Raw genomic sequence first — 21,821 nt, 5'->3', positions numbered from 1 at the left:
GTGCGTAGGTGTGTGTGATTATATGTGTGCGTAGGTGTGTGTGTGATTATATGTGAATGAAATGAAATGAAAATCGCTTATTGTCACAAGTAGGCTTCAAATGAAGTTACTGTGAAAGCCCCTAGTCGCCACATTCCGGCGCCTGTTCGGGGAGGCTGTTACGGGAATCGAACCGTGCTGCTGGTTTGCCTTGGTCTGCTTTCAAAGCCAGCGATTAGCCCTGTGCGCTAAACAGCCCCATGTGTATGTGTGTATGTGCGTAGGTGTGTGTGATTATATGTGTGCGTAGGTGTGTGTGATTATATGTGTGTGTGTGTGATTATATGTGTGTGTGTGTATGTGCTGAGGTGTGTGTGTGATTATATGTGTGCGTAGGTGTGTGTGATTATGTGTGTACGCGCGTTGTGTTTGATTATGCCTGTGTGTATGTATGTGTGCGCCTATGTCTGTATGTCTGTGTGTGTGTGAGAGTGTGTATGTGTGTGTATATATGTAGAAGGCATCAGGTGATATTAGGGCCATACTGCGAACTACCTTGTGACAATCAGGTGCATTGGGTAATGGACAAATGATCGAGGGAATAGGAATTCAGATCCCACCATGACAGTTTGAGAATTTACATTAAATTAATTTTATTAAAAATTAGTATAGGTGATCTGGAAACTGTCGGGTAATTGTTAAAATAAAAACAAACTGATTTATTAATGTCCTTCAGGGAAGGAATCCTGCCGTCCTTACCCAACTGGGCAAATGTGGGACTTCACTCCCTAACCAACATGCCGAACTCTTCACTGTCCATTGAAGTCATCTAACAGTTGTGTCAAATTGCTATCACAGAGGGAAGAAAGTAATCCATGTAACAGAACCCCACCCCATTGAGCCAGGGAGCAGGCGAGAGCACTGTGTCACTTATTGTAGCGAAACCCATCTGAATTGAATGCTCATTCAGGCACTTAACTGAATAGGGGTGGTATTTCCCCAGGATTAAGGATCCTGAGAGTGGGGGTCCAGCCCAGCCTGCAGAGAGCTGCCAACCAACCAGAGGCCAGCAGCTCCATTGAACGGCAGTGCCGCAGGGGGAGGTGTGGGCTGCTGCCAGTATGACATCCACCCAAGGCCAAAGATCGCCACTGGACCCCATGTGATTGACCACAGGAGGCGGGGGCAATAGGGAGGAGGGGGTGGGGTCAGCAGTAAGGGCAGGGGGGTGTGGGGTTGACTCCAGGCCAACCACACCAAACCCCCCCCCCCCCCCCCCCCCTCCGATGCCAGATTGCTCGATCTGGCACCGGGTGCTTCGACCAGGGCCGTGCAAGCAAACATGTGAGGATTTACTTGTCCTGCATCTTGCATAGCAGTGGTGGTGGGATGAGACCCTTCAGTGGACGTAAATTACCCCCACAAGAGCCTTAACTGATGGTACGCTGGCGAGGCCGTCCAGGGGCCTTCTTCGCACAGAATTAATTGACTGCGGAGGAAGGAAGGTGGGAGGGTTTCACCACCCTCCTGCCTCATTAAATACCCCTCACCACCAAACCCAATGTAGGGGAGGACATTAATTTCCATCCTTGTTGTGTGAACAGTGACTTTTGGAAAACAAGTCAAAGGATGCATTTTACTGGGACATCCACTGTTGTGGGAGAGTTTTTTTTTTGACTAAGTTCTTCATAAATGTACAATGCCATGGCTCTCTTCCCCTTCACTCCCAGGCAACTTTAGGGCAGCATGGTGGCACAGAGATTAGCACTGCTGTCTCACCACGCCAGGGACCCGGGTTCAATTCCGACCTCAAGCGCCTGTCTGTGTTGAGTTTGCACATTCTTCCCGAGTCTGCGTGGGTTTCCTCCGGGTGCTCCGGTTTTCTCCCACAGTTCAAAGATGTGCATATTAGGTCGATTGGCTACGCTAAATTACTCCGAGATGGGGTTAGGGGGATAGGGTGGGGGATTGGGCCTAGGTAGGCTGCTCTTTCAGAGGGTCGGTGCAGACTCGATGGGCTGAATGGCCTCTTTCTGTACAGTTGTGTTTCTGTGATCATTTAGTTGAACGTGACATATAGTTTACCCATTTTTCCCCCAAGTGCTTGACAATTCTTTTTAACGAACACGGCCTCTTAAATAAGTATCGCCCGGCATCAGATGGAGTTAAGGGGCTGATTCCAGGTCAGCCACGGTATCATTGAAAGGTACGGAGCATCAAGGATGGATGGTCCGCTCCTGTTCTGATGTTCCGATAAGAAAAGTTATGTGAAGAAGGGCTGGAGTGCGAAGATTGGATGAATGTGATAACTGAGCAATCCTTAATGAAGGGAATAAAAATCCAAGAGATTGTATAGCGGGGCACCCTACAGATCTCTTGGGTAAAATACGGCCTGTTTCCGTGATGAGTGAGTTGGCAGCTGCGATGCACCACACATTGGACACGATGCACTTTCAGTCTTATTTCCGTTTGGTTCTGGCCTTTTGAGTGTGCAGAAGAATGCAGTGCGTGAATCTCTCAATCCTTTCTCGTTCAATCTTCCAACTATTGCTGGTGTGTATACTATTTCACATGGGTCACGGTTCCATGTTGGGTATTGTTCATCTTCCAGCCTGCATTCCCTCAAAGGTACCAGGCCTAACTGGCTGCTAATCTGACAATTGCCCAGTAATGATGACACAGGCCCACCCCACCCTGAAGTGTTTTAGTCTGAGGCCGCAGTCGTTTTCCAAAGGCCTCCCCCCGCCACCGCCCCAGCCCCCCACCGCCAGGCTCCCAGTTCAGGGCCATCTTTATAATTCAACTGGGAGCCGGATGGATCCTGGCTGTTTGGAATCAAAAGCCAGTTCTGTCGACGGGAGGGGGAAATCGGTCTGACGAAATTGTTATCGCCACTTTTTTGTCGTCCAGTCGTGGAAGATTCCAGTAGGGATTTCTGGCCATTCAGCCCTTCGTTTCCGAGTGACTCTTTGAAAGAGCGGTTGTATTTAATCTAGGTGCCCTTTTTGAGCAGAAATTGTTTTGGAAATTATGTGTGGAGTCAATGTCCACCACCTTTTCCAGTCGGGCGTTCCACACCACAGAAAACCTCTGTGGCAGACTTGGTAATTAGCCATAACCCACCAATGACCGTAAGGCGTGTTTCTCTCCATTAGAGGGAGAGACAATTCAATAAATACGTAAGTAAAGTAAAGCTGCTATAGTCCCAGAAGACCAGAGGCTTCTTCCTCCTTTGACAGGGAGAGCTGACTGGTGGTGATTTAACCTAAGGGTCATCACCCCTCAAGGTTGAGAAGGCAGGGCCTTGATGGATAACCTCAGCCTATACGGGGATTGAACCCGCGCTGTCGGCCTCGCTCTGCATCGCGAACCAGCTGTTCAGCCAACTGAGCTGAACCGGCCCCCAATTAGTTAAACATAGCTTGAGGGGGGAAGGATAGGAGGCAGACCTCCACGCGCCTTCACATCCGGTGCAGGGATTGAACCCTTGCTGTTGGTAATCCTTCTGTGTCCCACACCAGCCATCAAGCCAACTGAGTTAACCAACCCCTCCATGAGCCAGCCTTACTAATAAAAGAAGTTGAGGTGCCAGGTGAATGTGACGTGGTGCCTCAGCAAGACCCACAGGACAGTTACAGATGAGCAAGGTTTGTCCTGCTTAAGCTCATTCATCCATCTCTTAAAATAAGTCCAAAGTTTTTCATACCAGTTTCAAATGCCTGCAAGCGGGGAGTGATGGTGAAAAGGGAGCCTGATGATCAAATCACTATTTTATTGCAACGATGGCATAAAGCAACTTTAAATCAAACTGCGAAGACTCTACCAGAAGCCAGTTTATTCTGCAAACTAGATTTGTGTCCATTTGACTGGTGAATTAATCTTGACATCCAAGAATATGTCATTATAATACATGTTGTTCTTTTGACATATATTGTAAATAATGTACTTGTATTTTCCAATACAGGAGGTTTAAAAAATTGTCCTTGGAGGGAATGTTGTTCACGACCTAACCTGGTTAGGCTTTGTGTATACGATTGTGTGTGTGTGTTTTGAAATATTCCGTGCACTTGTGGAACCAATCCCCTTTCAAAACAGACAGGTATGTTCTCCCTCCGTCCCACCTCCTGTTGACTGTCTGTTTTTTTTTATCTCCTCCATCAAGGTCCCAGCACAACCTGCCAAGAAGACTCCTGCACCAACTACGGGATTTGCATCCAACAATGGGAGGGCTACACGTGCGACTGCTCCATGACCTCGTACAGCGGCAGTCAGTGCAATGACCGTGAGTGACTGCTTCCATTTACTTCCATTTTCCCCCAATGCTGACTGAGCTCAGCGGGCTTTTGAGCAAGGCTTTCCCAGTGCTACGGGTCCTTCTTGGGTGTCTAACAGGCGGTGCGGGAGAAATACATTCTAGGCCTGAGATCTTGGAAGTGCTTGTAACTGAAAAAGGAAAGTTGAGGGGGGTCATTGATCCGATGCAGCTTTTTTTTGCCTGGCAGCTCACTGGTTAGCTGTGTTTGCCATGTGCCAACTTTGCCATTGACCGGCTTGAAATAAATTGATTGACAAGTGTGCACAAATCATCCGCTAAGCAGTTTTACCCAAACGTATTGAGCAACGTGCTCCCAAAAGAAATGATAGTTCTTGGAGTGCAAGTTTCTTGGATGTTGTTGTTAAGTCGATGCTGCCAAATCTATTAGACGCTTGTGAGGAAAGCTGGAAGGGGAGGGCTACACCTTTGTCTGTTGCTGTCGCGGACAAGGGGGTTTTGAAATATTTACCTGCCCAGCCACCATTGGATAATGGAAGTGTCCCCATTGCATCTGAGCAAAGAGTTCAGGAAAAGGCGATAGATCAGTCTCTCTCTGCTCTAGCTGTGGGGATAATTGGCATCAGAAATAGGATGGACAGCGTCTATGATTCAATCTGCAGTCTGGGGGAAAAGGGCACATATGAAACATTAATAACCCATTTTACTCTCCTGGAGTACTGATGGACTTGGAATGACAGAAAAATGACACAATGCCAACAGGTCCTTTGACGTAGCCAATCGCTACTGGTGCTTATCCACAATTGAAGCAGTGAGCTGAATCCCATCTGGCCTGCTTGTTCCCATAATTCTTTGTACTGCTTTCCATCAAGCACCTATTAAATTTGAATTGGGACGGGGGTATGGCCAGCCCTTGGAGGCAGGTTAGGAGGAGGGAGGGCCTGTAAGATGCCAGCTGAAGTCTTCAAAGGGAATCCCGGCAGCTGACACAGAATATTCCCAGAAGCAGGGGGGTTTGGCGGCCTATTAATCCCCACTTCCCGCCTAAATTCAGGCTGGCATCGGGACAGGCCTCTGCTATGTGAGGATTCCGCCAGGCAGAGCGAGGCGCGTCCCAATAGCCTGGAGGAGAGAGGGGCGGCCCTTTCTTTCTGACTGCTTGGTGTCCCATGGAGGGGTGCTTCCAGTGGCATAACCACCCTCTGCGCCTCCGCACCACGCCTGGCACCCCCACCCCTCCCATGCCAGAACCTTGCCCGGGTGCTACTTCCTTACCTACCTTTCCCTTGGGCTGCTACTTCCCTTGCTGCCACATTCAACCTTTAATTGGCTTCTACACGGACAACACTCAAGATTCCAAAGACACGGATGTTCTCTCCACTTACGCTGTGATAACCCCAGAGTTATTTCACAGGCAGTCTTTCTGGGGCAGAAATGAATGTCCCAGTGCCTGTGCCAATTTGAATCATAGATTTGAACCAAGCAGCACAAGGAGCTTGTTTGAGCGCCTCATCTGTTTTCTATTTATTACATCTGTGCAGGAAAAGAAAATCAAAATTCGAGCAACACGGCTGCAGGGCAAAGGCTGAACTTTGAGTTGCGGAAGTGGCATCTTTTCCTGTATTCAAATATTAATCTGGCCACGGGTGGACTGAGGCTATCAGCCAGTTGGTGCTTTGGGTGCTAGTTTCAGCTGTTACTGCTTTGGCTGCTGATCACAGGCTAGCTTTGGATTCAGATATGAATTTGAGTCCATTTGAACTCTTAATGCTCCCTCCTGGTGGCTACTATAGATGACCCGTGCATTTTTCTCATTCCCAGACCAGCCCCGCAATATGAGTTATAAAGAGGGAGGTGGGGGGCTTGGATTTCAAACCTTTCATTTGAGAGATTGCAATGGTTGGTTGAAGCAGGTGAATATTCACAATGCCCCGTTTAACATTTGCCACGTTACGATTGCCTATGCTTATCCACTTTCAATGAATCACGTTGGAAAATGTTGCCACCCACCATGGTCTCAGCCAACAAGGATTTTGTTTCTGCCCTTGCCTTTGACGAAGGGAGAGGAAGCATCAAAACGTTTGCAGGTAGGTTCTCCTCAGCTCCATTCATGGGGAGAGGTGTTGAAGTGTTATTGAGGTCAGACTGTGATGAACTCACTGTTCTCAGTCTCCGAAAATGAATGTTGTAAGCCGCAGTGCTGTGATGGAGTTTAAGTTGGCCGGGTTGCTTATTTTCTTTGTCCTGGAGGCAGCTCCAACAGCTGGGAGATCTTCACCCTGTTTTAAACAGCACTCACTGCTGAAAATGACGACCGCAGGATGATAACAACAAAAGAAAAAACAGTTGCCATTGGAATGCATTAAGTTTGTTCCGAGCAGAGGCTGCTGGACCAGCCTGGTCACGATCACTGTGTGTGAGAATGGGGTCGTAGTGTTTATTGTGTGGGTTGAGATACCTGAGACTTGGTTGGAACTCCCCTTGGCTCGCTGGTAAAATGCTTGCTGTAAGTTTCTCTATCTGTTGTTGCACCTCATTGAAGTAAGAAGTACACTTTTATTTCTGACACTGCACAGCATCATAATGTCCAATTAATTCGAGGATTGCTCATCTCTCTCCCCTTCGTGTGGTGGTAGTGGATGATAGTATCTTCATTGAGGGAGCTGTTTCTCTGTTGGATGTTCATGGAGAAATCGAGAGGTGATGATCGATTAGCTGGAGTTAAGAGCATCTTGATGATGCCTAAAGGGAGAATATATTTTCCGAGACATCTGTAATGGTTGGCCGCCAGGTCAATGGGAAAAGGGGGATGGCGAATTCGCTGGATAAACACTTTGGTAAATGTATCAAAGTAATTGCGTGCACAGTTCTCTTGTCAAGCCAGTACTGTTTCTATATTGCAAGCATCTGCACATGCACAGGCTAAGCGACTGCAGAAACACACATATACACACAATACTCTTGTTATGAGCGATTCAAAAAAAGAAACCCTGCTAAACCAATCAGAGGCTTCCAACCAAAACTTCATTGTCCAATTGGGAAAGCCACATACGCAGGGGGCGGGATTCTCCGGTCCCCCAGCCGCGTGTTTCTTGGTGGCGTGCCGTACGCTGGCGTCGGAATTCTCTCCTCCCGCAGTTTGTCGACGGGATTCCCCATTGTAGCCGCATCCCGCTCGCCGGGAAACCCGCGGGCGGTGTTGCGCTGCAGGTGGGGACAAAGAATCCCGAGTGGGCGGAGAATTCTGGCCAGCATCTTAAGTTGCGATGAACCCGCACCCCGCTCTCTCGAACACCGTCCATTTTTCAGCATTTGGCCCTCTTATTGGTCAATTGTGACTACACTTAAAAACGTCCCTCTGTGCCAAGGAAAGCTAACATTCCGAATCCTTGAACGGCATCTATTTTCCTATCTTGAACGGGATATCGGCCCTTGATTATGTTTTTAACTACATTCCAATAAAGGTTTTTGACCTCGGTGCCTAAAGAATTCAGCACGCCATCTCTGGCCATGTCTATTTATTAACTATTTTTAAGCTTGTTGCCTGGCCTCTATTAACCCTTTCCCGATATCCACTACTGCTGAATCACTATTACTTGTAGCCTAGTTTGTCCATCTCACATCTTCCGAGAGATGGTGAGGGGTTGGAATATTAACTTGAAGCCGAGGCATTTCGTGACAGAGAATAGTAGAAGGACAGTCAAAGTGAGAGGGAGAAAATCAGAGTAATTCACTTCTTTTTCCACTGGTAAGCGTGAGAATCTACTGTTGTGTGTGAGAGAGAGAGATTTGGACGGAAGTTCATTGCCCCCCCCCCCTCCCTCCCTCCCTCCACCGCCCCCTCCCCCACTCGCCACCTCCTTCATCAGGAAAAGTAGGCGTTGATGGAGAAGGTGAATGTTAAACAGGGAAGAGGATAATAAAAAGCCAAATCAGCAAAGTGGTCAATCTATTCTGACACCCATTAATGTTTTTAACGTTTGTTCGAAATATTTTCAAAACAGTGCTTGCAGTAAGACATCAGCGTGAAGAAGGATTTTCCCGGTTTGCTGGATGCTCATCAAGAAGTAGAATATTTGAACGCTTTCTGTTTGCTGGGGCGGAGGACATGTTCACTGAGACAGGGGCAATGGATGAAAGGCAGGCTGAGAGGGGACGTTCGAACGCACCGTTTCTTCAGGGTTTCCCTGGATCACCCGGCTAAGAGGGAGCGGGCCGTGATGTGCTGTCCAATCCCCAGCAGAGGTTCTCCGATAGGCCATTCCTTTCCCTACGACATCCATCCCATCCCGCAAGAAAGCACCTGGATCCACTTAAGTGCCTCCAAGTGGTAACGCGTGGGTGAAGAGGAATCCTGTAGGAGGGATGAGTTTGGGCCAAAGGCTGGAATTCTCCGGCCATTGCGGGCTCCCTTTTCCCACCGGCAGTGCCCACTGGTTTCCCAGCGGCATGGGGTAGCTTCGATGGGAAATCCCATTGACAAGCGGCGGGAAGAGAGAATCCCGCCGCCAGCAAATGGCGCGCCGCTGGGAAACACGTGACTGGGAGACCGGAGAATCCCACCCAAACCCCGCACCTCTGGCACTTCATGGCAGTAGAATTTGATTGGAATGGTTGTGTGCCTTCATGCGTCTGCAGTACCTCAAGTCGTGGTAAAAGTCAGCAATGCTGCAGAATTCCCTGAGTAAACAAATTAAAGTAATTGTGTTATTTTGCGTATTTGGCTCGTGTGAAATCTGTTAACCGAAGACCACACCCATAAACCCACAAAGGTGCAAAAAAGACGAGATGGAAAGGTTTTTTTTTATTTTAAAAACTGCTAACCTCGTGCTTTGGCGAATCGCGCTTTGAAATATGCGATTGAAAACGTGGCAGGCAAAATTCACATTGTCAGTCACCAGCACGCGAGCAGTCTGCATGGGGCCTGATTCATGTATGTTATCTGTTCTGTGCCGCATACCTATCACGGGAAAGAGGATCAGAGGATTAGATAGGGTGAACAGTGAGAGCCTTTTTCCTCGGATGGTGACGTCCAGCACGAGGGGACAGAGCTTTAAATTGAGGGGAGATCGATACAGGACAGATGTCAGAGGTAGGTTCTTTACTCAGAGAGTAGTAAGGGCGTGGACTGCCCTGCCTGCAACAGTAGTGGACTCGCCAACACTAAACGCATTCAAATGGTCATTGGATAGACATATGGACCATAAGGGAATAGTGTAGATGGGCTTTAGAGGGGTTTCACAGGTTGGTGCAACATCGAGGGCCGAATGGCCTGTACTGCGCTGTTATGTTCTATGTTCTAAAGCATCAAGAGATAATAATTAAATCGTATTTCCGACACAGCAACAGTGAGCGGGGGGGGGGGGGGGGGGGGGGGGGGGGGGGGGGGTAGGGGGGGGGGGGGTGTTGCTATAGTTATTTGGTTATAAATATGGCAGTCAATATGGTCGCTTCCTTAATCCTAATTATGTTTGTTTTAGAGCCGCCAAGTATCTTTCGATACCGCCACAAGGTTCAAACCAGAATACTGATCAAAGAGCCAATGCACCAGTTAGTTAGTTCAAAGTCAATACTATTTATTTACACACACAGTAATATCTACTCATGCACAAAATACTGCAAACGAAACTATCTCTCACGCTAACGCCTATACTTAACTTTGGGTGCCCACCCAGTCAGAGGAACAATGGCCGTTGTTCGGATCTGAGGTCATTAGGTTCGAAGTGGTACAGGAGAACAGCTAAGGTCATCCACCTGGTAGCGAGCGTTGAACTTGAACTTACTTGCTTCTGGTGCAACTGGTGGACGGGTCTCTCCGCTTTGAGAGCCAATTCCAAGAGAGCGATTCTCTCTCGGGGGCTTCTTATACCCGAAGGGGCTTCGCGCGCTTTTGGGCAGGCCTTGAACTTGACCCCACTTCATTGGGCCGTATCTTGATCACTGGTATTGATCTTGACCAATAAAGGGGTGGGTGCCCTGATGGCTGGGCGTGTACTAGGTGGCCGTTGGCCTTGCTTTGCTTACGCTTTCGGTTTGGGGAACTGGCGCCGGGATGTCTGGAGCTGGATCGGTTGCTTGAGTTTCTTTCCTTTGTTCCCGGAGATGGGCCATCAATATGATAATTGACCTACAGTTTCAGTCTCGTCTGGGAGTTGCCTTCTCAATACGCCTCCAGGCTCTGTGCCTGCTTGCTTTCCTAACATTGTCCATATTTCCCTACAGTCATTGCGATCATCCATTTTGTATTCTGGAAGTGGCCATCCCAAATGGCTACAGAGGAATTCTCCGTCCTGCCGCACTCTTTTTTTCTGGTGCAGCGCCCCCCCCCCCCCCCTCCCCTCCCCCCCCCCCCTCCCCAGCGCCCCCCACTGGCGGCAGGATTCTCCGTCCCGGCAGCCGGCCAATGGGGTTTCCCGTTGTGGGCTGTCGGAGGAATGGAGGATCCCGCCAACGGAGAAGCGGTAAATGCTCTAAGTTCTGTACTTGTCCTTGTGGCGGGGTGTGCAAGGGTGGGGGTGGAGGTGGGGGCGCACGGGAGGGAAAAGGGTGATGACTCACAAAGTGGAATAGGAAATCACTAGCTTATTGTCCTGGCTTCACTGCGTGATCTGTGAAACCCCTCTAAAGCACCCCCCCCCTCCCAACAGTTAAAGTGAAGTAAAGTATGGGAGCCTGAATGTACACAATGTGGGTCAACTGTTCCAGGGTGGATGCGCCGGGTCCCCTCAGATACCCAACTGGAATCAGGTTTGAGTGCCTCAAGAACTCTGCCTTCTGCATTCTGCTTATTTGTTGACTTGCTAGTCCGTCACTTGAAATATCATGAGAAATCTTGATCTGCGAGTGGCGGGTGGCTCTTTCCCAAATCCGATCGCTCGAGAGCAGGACTGGAATGAAAGTAGGAAATTCAAACATGGAGGGTCTCCATGAGAGTTGGACATTTGTTTTTAGATGTACTGTCTGAACGTGCACGTGATGACGGAGGTTGCATTGATAGCTCAGTCCAGGCCCTGCCATTGACAGTATAGCTGTTCTCTGAACGAGCAGGAATACCGAATTATTGAACCTAACCAGTGGGTAACAAATAAACTGAACATGTATGCGCATTTACAAAGACCAACAGTCACACCTTCACTCGAAAATAGCCTTCAATGTATCATGAGAGCATCTTGAATGAACAAAATACAAGGGAAATGGCAGCACACATTGAGTAAGGAATACCGTACAGAGTTAACAATCCTGTGTCAATCAACCTTTGGATAGCAATGGATGTCGAGCCAATGGGTGTAAATACTTTGGGTTTCAGCACATGATTCGTAATCTGACGTTGCAGATTGTTGTTACCAAGAGATTATTGTACTGCCCATGTATGCATGTGTGTGCTGTGTTTGCGTGTGTGCTGTGTTTGCGTGTGTGCTGCGTGTGTGTGGGTGGTGAATGTGTGTGTGTGGGTGGTGGATGTGTGTGTGTGGGTGGATGTGTGTGTGGTGTGTGCTGTGTTTGTGTGTGTGCTGCGTGTGTGTGGGTGGTGGATGTGTGTGTGTGGGTGGATGTGTGTGTGGTGTGTGCTGTGTTTGTGTGTGTGCTGTGTGTGTGTGGGTGGTGGATGTGTGTGTGTGGGTGGTGGATGTGTGTGTGTGGGTGGTGGATGTGTGTGTGTGGGTGGTGGATGTGTGTGTGTGGGTGGTGGATGTGTGTGTGTGGGTGGTGGATGTGTGTGTGGTGTGTGGGTGGATGTGTGTGTGCTGCGTGTGGGTGAATGTGGTGTGCTGTGTTTGTGTGCATGAGTTGTGTGTGTATGTGTGCTGTACGTGTATATGTGCATGGGGGCTATACGTGTGTGTGCACATGCGGTGCGTTGTGCGCGCTCGTGTGGTGCGTGTGTGTGCTGTGCGTGGTCACCTGCAGTGTGTGTGTGTGCAGCGCTGTGTGTGTGCCGGTGTGTGTGCATGTCTGTGTGCAGTGGTATGTGTGTGTGCAGTGGTATGTGTGTGTCTGTGTGTGCGGTGGTATGTGTGTGTCTGTGTGTGCGGTGGTATGTGTGTGTGTCTGTGTGTGCAGCGGTGTGTGCGCGTGTGTGTGCATGTGCGACGGTGTGTGTGTGTGTACGACGGTGTGTGTGTGCGGCAGTATGCGTGGGGCAGTGGTGTGTGTGTGGCTGTGTGTGTGTCTGTGTGTGTGCGGTGGTATGTGTGTGTGCAGTGATGTGTGCGTGTGCGTGTGTGTGGCTGTGTGTGTGTGCATCTGTGTGCGCGGTGGTGTGTATGTGTGGCGGTGGTGGTGTGTGTGTCTGTGTGTGCGCCGGCTATGTGTGTCTGAGTGTGCGGCTGTATGTCTGTGTGCAGCAGTGTATGTGTGTGCGGCTGTGTACGTGTCTGTGTGTGCGGCTGTATGTGTGCGCTGCTGTGTGTGTGTGTGTTTGCGCGGTGTGTGTGTGCGGCTGTGTGTGTGCGGCAGTGTCTGTGTGTGCGGCTGTGTATGTGTGTGTGTGTGCAGCGGTGTATGTGTGTGTGTGCAGCAGTGTGTGTGTGTGCGGCTGTGTGTATGTGTGTGCGGCTGTGTATGTGTCTGTGTGTGCGGCTGTGTGTGTGTGTGTGTGTGTGTGTGTGTGTGCAGCGGTGTGTGTGTGCAGCAGTGTATGTGTGTGCGGCTGTGTACGTGTCTGTGTGTGCGGCTGTGTATGTGTCTGTGTGTGCGGCTGTGTGTGTGCGCTGCTGTGTGTGTGTGTGTGTTTGCGCGGTGTGTGTGTGCGGCTGTGTATGTGTGTGTGTGCGGCAGTGTCTGTGTGTGCGGCTGTGTATGTGTGTGTGTGTGCAGCGGTGTGTGTGGGTGCGGCGGTGTGTGTGTGTGTGTGCGGCAGTGTCTGTGTGTGCGGCTGTGTATGTGTGTGTGTGCAGCGGTGTGTGTGTGCAGCAGTGTGTGTGTGTGCGGCTGTGTGTGTGCGGCTGTGTATGTGTGTGTGGGTGCAGCGGTGTGTGTGGGTGCGGCGGTGTGTGTGTGTGTGTGCGGCAGTGTCTGTGTGTGCGGCTGTGTATGTGTGTGTGTGTGCAGAGGTGTGTGTGTGCAGCGGTGTGTGTGTGTGTGTGTGTGTGCAGCAGTGTGCGTGTGTGCGGCTGTGTGTGTGTGTGTGCGGCTGTGTATGTGTCTGTGTGTGCGGCTGTGTGTGTGCGCTGCTGTGTGTGTGTGTGTGTTTGCGCGGTGTATGTGTGTGTGCGGCGGTGTGTGTGTGCGGTGGTGTGTGTGTGTGCAGCAGTGTATGTGTGTGCGGCTGTGTATGTGTGTGTGGGTGCAGCGGTGTGTGTGGGTGCGGCGGTGTGTGTGTGTGGGTGCGGCTGTGTGTGTGCGGCGGTGCATGTGTGTGCGGCGGTGTGTGTGTGTGTGCGGCTGTGTGAGTGTGTGTGCGGCGGTGTGTGTGCGTGTGTGGGTGCGGCGGTGTGTGTGTGTGTGGGTGCGGCGGTGTGTGTGTGTGTGTGTGCGGCGGTGTGTGTGTGTGTGCGGCTGTGTGAGTGTGTGTGCGGCGGTGTGTGTGTGTGTGTGTGTGCGGCGGTGTGAGTGTGTGTGCAGCTGTGTGAGTGTGTGTGCGGCGGTGTGAGTGTGTGTGCGGCTGTGTGTGTGTGAGTGTGTGTGCGGCGGTGTGAGTGTGTGTGCGGCTGTGTGTGTGTGTGCGGCGGTGTGTGTGTGTGTGCGGCGGTGTGTGTGTGTGTGTGTGTGCGGCGGTGTGTGTGTGTGTGTGTGTGTGTGTGCGGCGGTGTGTGTGTGTGTGTGTGCGGCGGTGTGTGTGTGCGGCAGTGTGTGTGTGTGCGGCTGTGTGTGTGTGTGTGCGGCGGTGTGTGTGTATGTGCGGCTGTGTGAGTGTGTGTGCGGCTGTGTGTGTGTGTGTGCGGCGGTGTGTGTGTATGTGCGGCTGTGTGAGTGTGTGTGCGGCGGTGTGTGTGTGCGGCTGTGTGTGTGTATGTGCGGCTGTGTGAGTGTGTGTGCGGCGGTGTGTGTGTGCGGCGGTGTGTGTGTGCGGCGGTGTGTGTGTGTGTGTGCGGTGGTGTGTGTGTGTGTGCGGCGGTGTGTGTGTGCGGCTGTGTGCGTGTGTGTGTGTGTGTGGCTGTGTGTGTGTGCGGCGGTGTGAGTGTGTGTGCGGCTGTGTGTGTGTGTGCGGCTGTGTGTGTGTGTGTGTGTGTGCGGCGGTGTGTGTGTGTGCGGCGGTGTGTGTGCGGCTGTGTGTGTGTGTGTGCGGCGGTGTGAGTGTGTGTGCGGCGGTGTGAGTGTGTGTGCGGCGGTGTGTGTGTGTGTGGCTGTGTGTGTGTGTGTGTGTGTGCGGCGGTGTGTGTGTGTGTGTGCGGCTGTGTGAGTGTGTGTGCGGCGGTGTGTGTGTGTGTGTGTGTGCGGCGGAGTGAGTGTGTGTGCGGCTGTGTGTGTGTGTGCGCGGCGGTGTGAGTGTGTGTGCGGCGGTGTGTGTGTGTGTGCGGCTGTGTGTGTGTGTGCGGCGGTGTGTGTGTGTGCGGCTGTGTGTGTGTGCGGCGGTGTGTGTGTGTGTGCGGCTGTGTGAGTGTGTGTGCGGCGGTGTGTGTGTGTGTGTGTGTGCGCGGCGGTGTGAGTGTGTGTGCGGCGGTGTGTGTGTGTACGGCTGTGTGTGTGCGGCGGTGTGAGTGTGTGTGCGGCTGTGTGTGTGTGTGTGTGTGTGTGTGCGGCTGTGTGTGTGTGTAGCAGTGTATATGTGTGATGTAGCATTTTGGAGAACAAGGGGAGCTGTGAATAGAGTTCATCCACTCGCAACACGGGCACATTCTCCCGGTGCTGACAGACTAACTTGCCTGTCAGGATAGCTCATGAATAAGGAACGGCAGGCAATGAGACTTCATAAAACAATTAACCTGCTGCCTGACCCCTGTTGGAATTACACTAGTGCTGATATTCTTTAAAAGAAAGCGGGTGAAAAATATCACTCCTTGAGGTTGCTTTAGGCTTTTCAGCCCAGGAAAACGGAGATTTCAAAGATAAAATTGTAAATGACATGAGAGAAAAATGGCACATTGCTTAAATTAAATTGCGATAATGGAACAGTGGGGCACGGGTTCAAATTGGTGGAAAGCAAATTTAAGATGTCAGGAAGTTCTTCACCGAAAGCGGAAAGAATTTTCAGGTAGAGTAAAAGCCATGGGTTCATTTAAGAAACAGCTGTCTGGGGAAACAATAGCTATTTTTTCCGGATGGATAAAAGAAGGATTAACTGCTTGGCCTTTCTCACATACCCAGAGCAATGAGACACTCTGCATTACAAAATCAACAGATAATTTCACATGGGGAAGGTCATTAGGCCCCCACCTTAACATTCACCTCAAAGGACCCGAAGGCCCCCTATTGTCGCATCTAAGTATTTGTCCCCATTTATCTTTTCTGCGGAAAATATTACCAGGACGATTGGAGTACTCTATACTCAATTTACTCGAATCAAACACCTTTTCACTGCTCAAGTGGGCGTGGGCTTGTGTAGGGTGTTCTTTCCAAGGGCCGGTGCAGACTTGATGGGCCAAATGGCCTCCTTCATCACTGTAAATTCTTTGGATATACATGTAAAGTGCCTCCGTGTCAAATATGGCTTGATCTGGCTTCTGTGGCCATCCTCGGGATGCTTTACGATGTTAAAGGTGCTGTATGATGGTAATTGAAAATGAAAATCGCTTATTGTCACGAGTAGACTTCAATGAAGTTACTGTGAAAAGCCCCTAAGTCGCCACATTCCGGCACCTGTTCGGGGAGGCTGTTACGGGAATCGAACCGTGCTGCTGGCCTGCTTGGGCTGCTTTCAAAGCCAGCAATTTAGCCCAGTGTGCTAAACAGCCAATCCAGTCTTTCTCTGGCCTGGCATCCATAAGTGTGCATTCCATGCAGGAGTCATTAGATAGTAGCAAAGAAAATAGGTGCTCCCCTTGATTGCTAACCCAGAGCCACAAGAGATCAGAGAGTTAAGAACTTACAGTGCCGAAGGAGGCCATCCGGCCCATCGAGTCTGCACCGGCCCTTGGAAAGAGCACCCTACCTCAGCCCACACCTCCACCCTACCCCCGTAACCCAGTAACCCCACCCAACCCAATCAATCGTAGATCGAGCATTATTCTGACACCTTGCACAGATCAGGGCGACAAGCGGGAGAGTGAGCATGTGCCAGATGCCAACCCGTCCCCTGTATTTTCTGTTCAATGGCATAAGCAAGACAAATTTAGGAACATTAGGAATTTATTGTTTCAGTTCATTGGATTTCTCCGCTGCGCCTTTTAAGTAATTCAATCCCAATTCTACTGTGGGGTAATTGGCTTGGAAATAAGAATGTGATAAGAGGGAAGAGGTCATTCAGCTCCCCTGGAGCCTACGCCACCTTTCAGTTAGATCATGGTCTGAGGCCAAACTCCATTTATCCTTAATAACCTTACCTAACAATGTCAATCTCAGTTTTGAAATCACCAATTGACCCCACAAGAAGGCTGGGAGCAGGAGTAGGCCTCGAGCCTGCTCAACCATATGATAAGATCATGGCTGATCAGATGATCGCATCAACTCCACTTTCCTGGCCCCCTTGACTCCCTTGTCTAACTCTGCCTTGAATATATCCAATAACCTATCCTTCCCTGCTCTCTGGGGAAGAGAATTCCAGAGACTAGAAACCTCCGAGAGAGACAACAAAATCGCATCGCGGGAGACCCCTATTTGTTTAACTCTGCCCTCGAATTCTTGCCTCTCCCACAAGGGGGAGACATCCACTCAGGATCCACCCCGTCCAGTCCACTCAGGGTCTTATCAGAGAGGGATTCTCCGACCGCCACACCCCCCCCCCCCCCACCCCCCGGTTGGACAAACCGAGGGGGGGCCAAACACGGCAGTGGGTGGGGTTAACACCACGCCGGTCTGGGGCCGTTGGCAGCGCCCCCCCCAACCCGGTAATTCTCCGGGTCCCGATGGGCTGAGCGGTTGGCCGTTTAAGGCCAGTCCCGCCGGCGTGGATTAGACATGGTCCCACACTGCGGGACCTGGCAGCTAAGTTGACGGGGGCGGTACTCGGTGGAGTGCGGGGGGGGGATCCGACCCCGGGGGGAGCCCCCACGGTGGCCTGGCCCGCGACCAGGGCCCACCGACTGCGGGCGGGCCTGTGCCGTGGGGGCACTCCTTCCTTCCGCGCGCCCCCTGTAGGGCTCTGCCATGGCCGGCGTGGAGAAGAGATGCGCGGGATAACGCAGTCCCTTTGACTCCGGCTGGCATGGTGCCAAATTTCCCGGATTTACCGCCGGCGCGGGGACCTAGTCCCCAGAAAGGAGAATCCGGCCCCTATGTTTCAATGAGATCACCTCAACCTTTGGGGAAAGTGAGTGCGGCATCTCCACCAGCATTTTACGTGAAGGTATGGGGTTCCTGACGTCACCCGGGGATGGTATCGTTCTAATTCGAAGACCGCGCTCCCTTGATTCTGGACTTGCCCAGCAGAGGAAATGGGTGAGTGAAAGCAAAACAGCGTGGGTGCTGGAAATCTGAAATTAAACAGGAAATGCTGGAAGAACAGCAGCTATTTGTGGAGCGAGAGAGAGACATTTTGAGTCCCAAAGACTCTCCTGCCGAGCTAAGGAGGCAAAAATGTGTTGAATTTTATACTTTTAAAGAGGGGGTGGAAGATGTGGAGGTCAGAAGGTCTGAGATAGATGGGAGTTTGGAGCGGTTGCTCAAAGATGTCATGGGCACAAGACAACGTGACGACAGTGTTAAAGACTAAAGAAGGCACTGGTGACGGGGTAAATAGGTTTTCTCCATTTACCCCAATCAATGTTATCCATCATCTTCAACACCTCAATTATATCACCCCTTAATCGTCTACACAGTGAGCCCCTCTTCTGATGTGTGAACGACATTCAAGCCTTGCATAAGGGTTGAGGGGAAAGGAAGGTTTGTCGTTATGGTTTTGAGAGGAATCAGAAAGGAGCAGACATCCATTCAAGCACTATGTGTGCACCATTTGTTTCCCACATTGCCCTTTGAACTGGAGTGGCTTGCTCGGCCATTCCGGAGGACAGTGAAGAGGCAGCCACGTTGTTGTGGGTCTGTAATCAGGTGGAGTCCAGACCAAGTAAGGACGGCAGACTCCCATCCCGAAAGGGAACATTAGTGAGTCAGATCAGTTTTGTGATAGTTGATAGTTTTGTGGTCACCTTTCCCGAGACTAGCTTTCCATGCCATGGGCGAAATTCTCCCCTACCCGGTGGGGCGGGGGGTCCCGGCGTAGCGGGGTGGCGCAAACCACTCCGGCGTTGGGCCTCCCCAAAGGTGCGGAATTCTCCGCACCTTTAGGGGCTAGGCCCGCGCCGGAGTGGCTCCCGCTACGTCGACTGGCACCAAACCTGGTGCCAACGGCCTTTGGCGCCCGCCCGCCGGCTTCGTGGCTGGCCGAAAGGCCTTTGCTGGTCGGCGTGAGTCTGCGCATGCGCCGGATCACCTCCGGCGCATGCGCGGTAGAGGGGCTCTCTTCCGCCTCCGCCATGGTGGAGGCCATGGTGGCGGCGGAAGAAAAAGAGTGCCCCCACGGCACTGGCCCGCCCGCCGATCGGTGGGCCCCGATCGCGGGCCAGGCCACCGTGGGGGCACCCCCCCCGGGGTCCGATCGCCCCGCGCTTCCCCCAGGACCCCGGAGGCCCGCTCGCGCCGCCAATCCCGCCGGCACAGAGGTGGTTTAAACCACGTCGGCGGGATTGGCCTGTCAGCGGCGGGACTTCAGCCCATCACGGGCCGGAGAATTGCTGCGGGGGGCACGCCAATCGGCGCGGAGGGCACGCTGATCGGCAGGGCGTGATTCCCGCTCCTGTCGATTCCCAGGTGGCGGTGAATTCCGGCCACGGCGGGGGCGGGATTTACGCCAGCCCCGGGCGATTCCCCGACCCTGTGGGGGGTCAGAGAATTCCGCCCCAGATGTTTGATCCATTGAATTTAAATTCCACCAGCTCCCGTGGCGGGATTTGAACCCCATGACCCCAGACCATTATCCTGGGCCTCTAGGTTACTAGTCAAGTGATATCACTACTTCACCGCTGTCTCCCCAAAAGAAAGGTAACAATAATAGTTTTCATACTTTACAAGTTGAGTCGACAGTTGTATTTTAATGCTAAATGGAACTGATGCTCCCAAGGACACGATTGCGTTACTGACTGTGTTGTTGCGTCCTCCTAATTAATCAGGAAAGCCAACAAATCCATTCTTCAAAACGCGGTGATTCCAAGCTGTACCTGTTGATTACATTACCTGCATGAAGCCAGGTCGACAGCCTCCAAACTCTTGGTTGTGATAAAATGTACAATTCTGGTGTTTTCTTGATAATTTCTTTTAATTTTTTCCATCGATTTAGAGTACCCGGGTGGGTGGGGGGGGGGGGGGGGGGCACGGTGGCGTAGTGGTTAGCATTGCTTCCTATGGTACTGAGGGCCCAGGTTCGATCCCGGCCCCGGGTCACTGTCCATGTGGAGTTTGCACGTTCTCCCCGTGTTGGAGTAGGTCTCACCCCCACAACCCAAAGATGTGCAGGTGAGATGGACTGGCCATGCTAAATCGCCCCTGACTTAGAGCAAAAAAATAATTGGGTGCTCTAAATTTATACAAAAATTCAGAGTACCCAATTCTCTTTTTTTTTTTCCAAATTCAGGGACAATTTAGAGTGGCCAACCCACCTGCCCTGCACATCTTTTTGGGTTGTGTGGTGGGGGGGGGGGGGGGGGGGGTGTCAGACCCATGCAGACACAGGGAGAATGTGCATTTTGGTGGTAATTGCTATCTGGGTTGTCCAGGAAGGATAATTATCCCTGGAGGTTTACTAGAATAGGATATGGGGCTTCAGTTCCATGGGGAGACGATAGAAGCTGTGGGTGGGGTGGGAGGTGTCGCACACCTGAAATGTTGGCCGGAATTCTCCAGTCGTCGAGATTCGTCTTTCCCGCCGGAATTCTGCTGCCAGTGAATGGCGGGCGGCCGGGAATACACACGGCGGGGGGGGGGGGGCAGTGCTTTAGGGCCCCTCCACGCATGTCTCCTCGGGCGGATGGGGCGGGCATGTTTACTTCACCGGGAGAGAGGGGGCATAAACCCCCGGCTTTGCTGTGTATTTTTGACCCTTCATTATTTTATAATAGAGAACATATTTTTATAATAGAGAATATATTTTTATAATACAGAAACTGGCTTGTCCTCCTGAAATTCTGTTTGATTCAAAATGATGTGGGGTTCTGTTGGAGTAAATAAGGAGAATTTATTTTCATTGGCAGGAAGGTTGCCAGCCAGATGATACATATTTAATATAACAAGCAAAATAACCAAAGGGGAGATGAGAAATGTTTTAACACAGTGAGTAATGATGGTCTGGTACTCCCTGCCTGAAAGAGTGGCAGAAGCAAATTCAATACTAATTTTCAAAAAAGAATTGGATATGTACTTGAAAGGGGAAAAGAGGTTACTGAGATTGACAGTGCGAGGGAGCTGAATTAACATTCATTGACCGACAGCTGGAACTGTGCATGGCAATTTGACTCTGCCACAGTACATTAACTCCTCCAGGCTTGTTAACTGATGATGTTATTAGCAACTTGCAGCTCAAATGAAAGTTTCAATACATCGACGGAACCAAGTATTTCCTCCGATTTCCTCAGCGATGTCTCTTGTTGGGGCTGAAGTGCAGCCATTGTCAAGCAACCTCTTATCAACATGGGGGAAATGTGAGCTGATGTATTCTGGTAGGAAGAAGATGGGGAGGTAAAACAAAATATGGGGTAAAATTCTTAAGGGAATTAAGAGGGAGCAGAGAGACCTGGGTGTAGATGTGCATTGATCACTGAAGGGGTCAGAACAGGTGGAGAGAGCAGATAACAAATCAGATGGTAATCTGGGACTTATTAATAGGGGCACAGGGTACCGAGCAAGGGGGTTATGCTGAACTTATCCAAGACGCTCGTTCGACCTCATTTGGAATACTGTGTACAGTTCTGCGCGCCACACCATGGGACGGATGTGTACACATTGGAGAGAGTGTAGAAGAGGTTTACAAGAATGGTTCCAGGATTGAGAAACTTCAGTTATGAGGATAGATTGGAGAGGTTGGGACTCTACTCCTTGGAGAGAAGAAGGCTAAAGGAGATTTGATCAGAGTGTTCAAAATCATGAGGGGGCTGGACAGAGGTAGATAGGGAGAAACTGTTCCCGCTCGTAAGAGGATTGAGGATGAGAGGGCACAGATTGAAAGTGATTGCCCCAAGAAGCAAATGCGATGTGAGAAAAAACGTTTGCACACAGCGAGCGGTTGGGGTCTGTAGTGCACAGCCTGGAAGTGTGATGGAAGTAGGTTCGACGGGGCTGGTTTAACACAGGGCTAAATAGCTGGCTTTTAAAGCAGGCCAGCAGCTTGGGTTCAATTCCCGTACCAGCCTCCCCGAACAGGTGCCGGAATGTGACGACTAGGGGCTTTTCACAGTAACTTCATTGAAGCCTACTTGTGACAATAAGCGATTTTCATTTTTTTTTTTAATTTTCAATCGAGACATTCAGGATACAAGAGTTGTTT

The 21,821-nt window shown here is 50.9% G+C and overlaps 1 protein-coding gene across 1 annotated transcript in view; it reads left to right on the top strand.

The window, feature by feature from the left end:
* nrxn3a (neurexin 3a) overlaps positions 1–21,821 on the top strand; it is a 1,956,983-nt gene that overhangs the window by 957,419 nt on the left and 977,743 nt on the right. The window contains exon 15 of the mRNA XM_038773738.1: positions 4,142–4,261. Within this exon, the coding sequence (XP_038629666.1) occupies positions 4,142–4,261 (120 nt within the window). The remainder of the gene's footprint in view (positions 1–4,141; positions 4,262–21,821) is intronic.

Source organism: Scyliorhinus canicula, chromosome 2, assembly GCF_902713615.1.
Source record: "Scyliorhinus canicula chromosome 2, sScyCan1.1, whole genome shotgun sequence".
NCBI lineage: Eukaryota > Metazoa > Chordata > Chondrichthyes > Carcharhiniformes > Scyliorhinidae > Scyliorhinus > Scyliorhinus canicula.
Note: the sequence above shows the minus strand (reverse complement) of the source record. Positions and strands in the feature narration are given on the sequence as shown.